This window comes from Myotis brandtii, unplaced genomic scaffold (genome assembly GCF_000412655.1).
Source record: "Myotis brandtii unplaced genomic scaffold, ASM41265v1 scaffold1072, whole genome shotgun sequence".
Classification (NCBI taxonomy): Eukaryota; Metazoa; Chordata; class Mammalia; order Chiroptera; family Vespertilionidae; genus Myotis; species Myotis brandtii.
In genome coordinates this window covers 41,043-46,915 of record NW_005353643.1, presented here as the reverse complement: position 1 = coordinate 46,915, position 5,873 = coordinate 41,043, and the positions used below count along the sequence as shown (strand labels likewise).

General features: G+C 50.9%; 1 protein-coding gene across 1 annotated transcript in view; it reads right to left on the bottom strand.

Moving 5' to 3' along the window:
* Nucleotides 1-5,873, bottom strand: part of LOC102245258 (ADAMTS-like protein 3) — a gene marked incomplete at its 5' end in the record, with an annotated part of 69,808 nt that overhangs the window by 23,095 nt on the left and 40,840 nt on the right. Inside the window, 2 exons of the mRNA XM_014541780.1 lie at nucleotides 2,979-3,132; nucleotides 5,564-5,857. Of these exons, the coding sequence (XP_014397266.1) occupies nucleotides 2,979-3,132; nucleotides 5,564-5,857 (448 nt within the window). The remainder of the gene's footprint in view (nucleotides 1-2,978; nucleotides 3,133-5,563; nucleotides 5,858-5,873) is intronic.

Here is a 5,873-nt window from a genome sequence, read left to right as displayed (position 1 = left end):
CCTATAGTAATAATAATAATAATAATAATAATAATAATAATAAAACTCCAACAAACATCTCAGGAATAAAAGTTTTCGACAGCAATCTTCCAAGGCTGACACAAGCCAACAAATGTATATTTTTTCCTCTTTGAAAACACTGGCGGCCCAGCTGGCGTGGCTCAGTGGTTGAAGGTTGACCTATGTACCAGGAGGTCACGGTTCGATTCCTGGTCAGGGCACATGCCCGGGTTGTAGGCTCGATCCCCAGTGTGGGGCGTGCAGGAGGCAGCCGATCCATGAATCTCTCTCATCATGATGTTTCTCTCTCTCTCTCTCTCTCTCTCTCTCTCTCTCTCTCTCTCTCCCTTCCCCTCTGAAATCAATAAAACACAAAACAAAGCACACAAAACCACCTGAGAATTAAAACCTGAATAACGAACGGTATACACTCGTAGATGAGAGTAAATTGCACAACTATCTTAGGCCTTGAGCAGCAAAGAATGCAACTTTTAATGCAATGCGTGAAAACGTGTTATTTTATACAGCCCTGGTGTGGTAGGCATGAGGTTCCACGGGAAATGTTTAAAAGCCAACGCACCGATTAGGATGGGTTCCTGGGAGTGGGATACAGACCACAGCACGGGTGGACTAGGTGATGTTTTTTTATTTTAATTTCCCATTCCAACCTTTTTAAAGAAATTGATTTCAGACAGGAATGGGGGAGGGGGAGAGAAACATCCGTGATGAGAGAGAATCACGGATCGGCTGCCTCCTGCACGCCCCACACTGGGGATGGAGCCCGAAACCCGGGCATGTGCCCTGAGCGGGAATCAAACCCTGACCTCCTGGTTCCTAGATTCGACCCTCCACCCCTTAGCCACGTGGGGCGGGCAGAAATATTAGTCTTTTTCTTTCTTTTTTCCACCTTAAGGCTTATCGTCTTCCTCGGGTTCCCTCCAGCTGCCACAGTCATGTATGATGTCATCTCGGACCACATGGCATGCCTGCCTGACCGCGCCGTCTCCCCACATGTTGTTCTGTTATTTTAGCGGGAGCCGCCGGCGTGGCTTTCATTCCTCTCTCCTCTCGGGCCGCCTGTGGTCTGGCCACAGGGCTGTAAAACCACCCACAGCTCACGGAAATGAGACGATGCAGCTCCGAGCACGACGGCGCGTCAGACCCACAGACGGTCCTGAATTCCAGGATCCAGGGCACCGTGAGTCTGGGGATCGCAAATTCTCGGAAGCGCAAGGTTTCGAAAATGTGTTCTCAAAGAATTCCCAGGGGCACCCCCTCCCGCCCCAAAAAAAGGCCCCATTAATGTCGTCCATGAATCAGCAGGGAGAGGTGGCTAGGGGCCTGGGCTTAGCAATCAGACAGACTGTGGTTAGCGGGCCCGGGGGCCAACGGGCAGCTAGGGACCTGGTCAGGTCTCAGACCGTCTCCAAATCTTGGATTCCTCGTCTCTAAACAGGGATTATATCTGATTCCAAAAAAATGGGTTAATGCACAAAAGGAACTCTACTTAATAAGTGCTCAGTAAGTGCTATTCGTTTATATATTTTTATTGGTTTCAGAGAAGAAGGGAGAGGGAGAGAGAGAGAGAAACATCCATGATGAGAGAGAATCATGGGTCGGCTGCCTCCTGCCTGCCCCACGCTGGGGATGGAGCCCACAACCCTGGCATGTGCCCGTGACCGGGAATCGAACCCTGACCTCCTGGTTCATAGGTCGATGCTCAACCACTGAGCCACGCCGGCAGAGCAATGCTATTACTTTTTTAAAGGTTGTTATTGTGTTTCTTGATTTGTTTTGCAAGTTGTTGGTGAACTTAAGATTATATATATTTCCCCCTAGCAGTATTAAAATAACAGTTAGTTGCCAGGCCAGTGTGGCTCAGTGGTTGAGCGTTGACCTATGAACCAGGAGGTCGAAGTGTGATTCCCGGTCAGGGCACATGCCCAAGTTGGGGGCTCCATCCCCAGTAGGGGGCTTGCCGGAGGAAGGCAATCCATGATTCTCTTTCATGATGGATGTTTCTCTCTCTCTCCCCTTCCTCTTAAAAAAAATACATATATTTTTTAAAAAATTAACAGTTTCTGATTTTTTTTTCTTGCCATAAGCGCAGTAAAGTACCTGAAATCATTAATGCCACTTTCCAGGTGAATAATGAAAGATGGTGAAATATAAACCTGGCCCCCTCCCTACCTCCTTCCTGACATGTGCTGCCGTATTTTCACGCGCTGTAGGGACAGCCCACAATTCCTTTCTCGTCACCCTCGTGCATCAAACATACATGTGCATGTGTAACATATATGCTCTCGTGTATCCTGAAAAATGCGATAATTGGATACTTAAAAAAATGCTTATCTCACCTGGCTGGTGTGGGATGTAGTTTCTTTAAAAAAGAGACCTAAAATACATTTGTCCTGTGGGCAGATAGTCCTTAAAGCTGCTTACAACAATTCTAACTTCTGATGGGCTTGCCTGACCTACAGATTAGAAATACTCCCTTGAGCCCTGGCTGGGTAGGTCAGTGGTTAGAGCGCCGGCCAACTATACCAAGGTTGTAGGTTCGATTCCCGGTCAGGGCACATACAAGGAGCTACCAATGAATGCATAAAGAAGTGGAACAATAGCTCTAGCCAGTGTGGCTCGGTGGATAGAGCGTCGGCCTGGGGACTGAAGGGTCCTGGGTTCGATTCCTGGTCAGGGCACAGGCCCGGGTTGCGGGCTCGATCCCCAGTGGGGGGCGTGCAGGAGGCAGCCGATCCGTGATTCTCTCTCATCATGGATGTCTCTCTCTCTCCCTCTCCCTTCCTCTCTGACATCAATACAAATATATATTTTTTAAGAAGTGGAAGAACAAATCAATGTTCCTCTCTCTCTCCTTCCCTCTCCTGTCTCCCTCCCTCCCTTCCTCTCAATGAAAGTCAGTTGCTATTTGGATGATATGAAGCCATTGGAACAAGACGCACAGACGTCCACATACTTACTGCTGCAGGCCGGCATCTGGCAGGACCGCACCAGGGGGGCCCCCGGGAGCTCCCTGCACAGGGCCTCGCTGACAGGGACCCGCCTGCCCTTGGCCGTCAGCCTCTGGCACACCTGCTTCCTCCACTGGGTCCCAACGCCACAGCTGACGGAGCACTGCGGGGGGAACGGGCGACAGCGTGAACGGAGCCTGCGCAGCGGACGGCTGGGCCAGAGGGGACTGTGGGTACGGGAGCGTCGACACATGGTCGTTCCCTAGCGCCATTGTCTTTAAATATATATATATATGCATATCTATACTAATAAAAGGGTAATACGCTAATTAGACTGGACGTCTTCTAGATATCCTTCCAGACAAAGCCATGGTGGCAGGGGCTGAGGCAGAGGCAGTTAGGGGCGATCAGGCCAGTAGGGGAGAGCAGTTAGGGGCGATCAGGCCAGCAGGGGAGAGCGGTTAGGGGCAATCAGGCCGGCAGGGGAGAGCGGTTAGGGGCGATCAGGCTGGCAGGTGAGCGGTTAGGAGCCAGTGGTCCCGGATTGCAAGAGGGATGTCTGACTGCCGGTTTAGGCCCGATCCCTGTGGGACATCCCCCGAGGGGTCTCGGGTTAGAGAGGGTGCAGGTCGGGCTAAGGGACCACCCCCTCTGTGCATGAATTTTGTGCACTGGGCCTCTAGTATTTATATATATTAATATATTTTTATTGATTTCAGAGAGGAAGGGGGAGAGTGAGAGAGAAAATCACCAATCTCCCTCATCATCGATCGGCTGCCTCCTGCATGTCCCTTACTGGGGATTGAGCCTGCAACCCAGACATGTGCCCTTGACCAGAATCGAACCCGGGACCCTTCATTCCACAGGCTGACGCTCTATCCGCTGAGCCAAACCGACTAGGGCTTAAAAAATATTTTTATTGATTTCAGAGAGGAAGGGAGAGAGAGAGAGAGAGAGAGAGAGAGAAACATCCATGATGAGAGAGAATCATGGATCGGTTGCCTCCTGCATGTCCCCTACTGGGGATCGAACCCGCAAACCGGGCATGTGCCCTGTCCAGGAATCGAACCGTGACCTCCTGGTCCCTAGGTCGGTGCTCAACCCCTGAGCCCCGCCAGCCGGGCTGCCATTGCCTTAAGACATGGAGAGTTTCCCTGTCTTTTCTTCTCTCTCCTTCCCTCCTCCCTGTCTCCTTTCCCTCTGGTCTTTCTTTCCCAGATAGTAATTAACTTCCTGTAATTCACTGTTGGATTTTTTTTTCTTTTGTAACATCTCTTGTAATTGATGTCTAATTTATTTTTAAGCGATTTGTTTATATAGTAAGTTGACTGTCTTAAAAAAAAATTAAAATGACCAAGAATTGCCCGGCCAGTGTGGCTCAGTGGTTGTGCATGCAGCTGTAAACCAGGAGGTCACAGTTCGATTCCCAGTCAAGGGCACATGCCCGGGTTGTGGGCTTGATCCCCAGTGTGGGGCGTGCAAGAGGCAGCCGACCCATGATTCTCTCTCATCATGGATGTTTCTCTCCCTCTCTCTTCCTCTCTGAAATCAATAAACATATTTGAAAAAATGATAAGAATTAAAGACACACAAATATATAAAAGTAAAGTTTTTTTAAAAAAATCATCCAAACTGCTATACATAAAACATCATTAATATGGAATGCTCACTATGTGTGCAAATTGATATTTGATAATCATTGTGTGTACCTGCCAGTTAAAGTTTGAATGACCTATATGAGGAATTTTACATGAGGCATATTGGCAATTTTATTAGGAGAAAAATTAAAGTGAAATTCAATTAAAAGAGTGGCTGAGCCCTGGCTGGTTCTGCTCAGTGGTTAGAATATTGGCTGGAGGACCAAGGGTCATGGGTTCAATTCACATTTAGGGCACAGGCCTGGGTTGCGGGCTTGATCCCCAGTGTGGGGCATGCAGGAGGCAGATGATCCATGTTCTCTCTCAATCATGGATGTTTCTCTCTCCCTCTCCCTCTCCCTTCCTCTCTGAAATAAATAAAAATATCTATAATAATAAAAGCATAATATGCTAATTAGACCAGACATCTTCCGGACGTCCTTCCGGATGACCTTCCGGATGAAGCCTGGGTTGGGAGGGAAGCCTGGGTCCCGGGTGCTAGAGGGAAGCCGGTGCCGGCAGCCGAGGGAAGGAAGGCCTATTCTTGCACAAATTTCGTGCACCGGGCCTCTAGTCTATATATAAAAGCCTAATATACTAATTGTCCCTTTGACTGTTTGACCATTCGACCAGTCGCTATGATGCGCATTGACCACCATGAGGCAGACGCTCCGACTGGTAGGTTAGCTTGCTGCTGGGGTCCGGCCGATTGGGACTGGGTGAGAGGGGCTGGACATGCCTTGCAGCCCTCCTGCAGCCCCTCCCCGGCCCCGATGGTGCAACAGTGGGGTCCCTCAGCCTGGCCTGTGCCCTCTCGAAATCTGGGACCCTCCGGGGATGTTGGAGAGCGGATTTCGGCCAGGCCGAGGGACCCCACGGGTGCACGAATCCATGCACCGGGCCTCTACTGTTTTAATAAAACAAAGCAGGGCCTGCGAAGCCGGGAAGGGCCCTCACCTCGGACCAGTCGCCCGCGGAGAGCTGCGGAGGGCAGTCGATCCTGGCGCAGGACTTACGGGACGAGGCCTTGGGGCCGTGGCACAGTTCATCGGAGAGAGTCAGGAAGCTGCCGTCGGTCAGCAGCTGCCGGCAGGTGACCCTCCGGTGCTGGGTGCCCCCGCAGGACTTACGGGACGAGGCCTTGGGGCCGTGGCACAGTTCATCGGAGAGAGTCAGGAAGCTGCCGTCGGTCAGCAGCTGCCGGCAGGTGACCCTCCGGTGCTGGGTGCCCCCGCCGCACGTCCTGGGACACTGAGGGGCCGGAGGA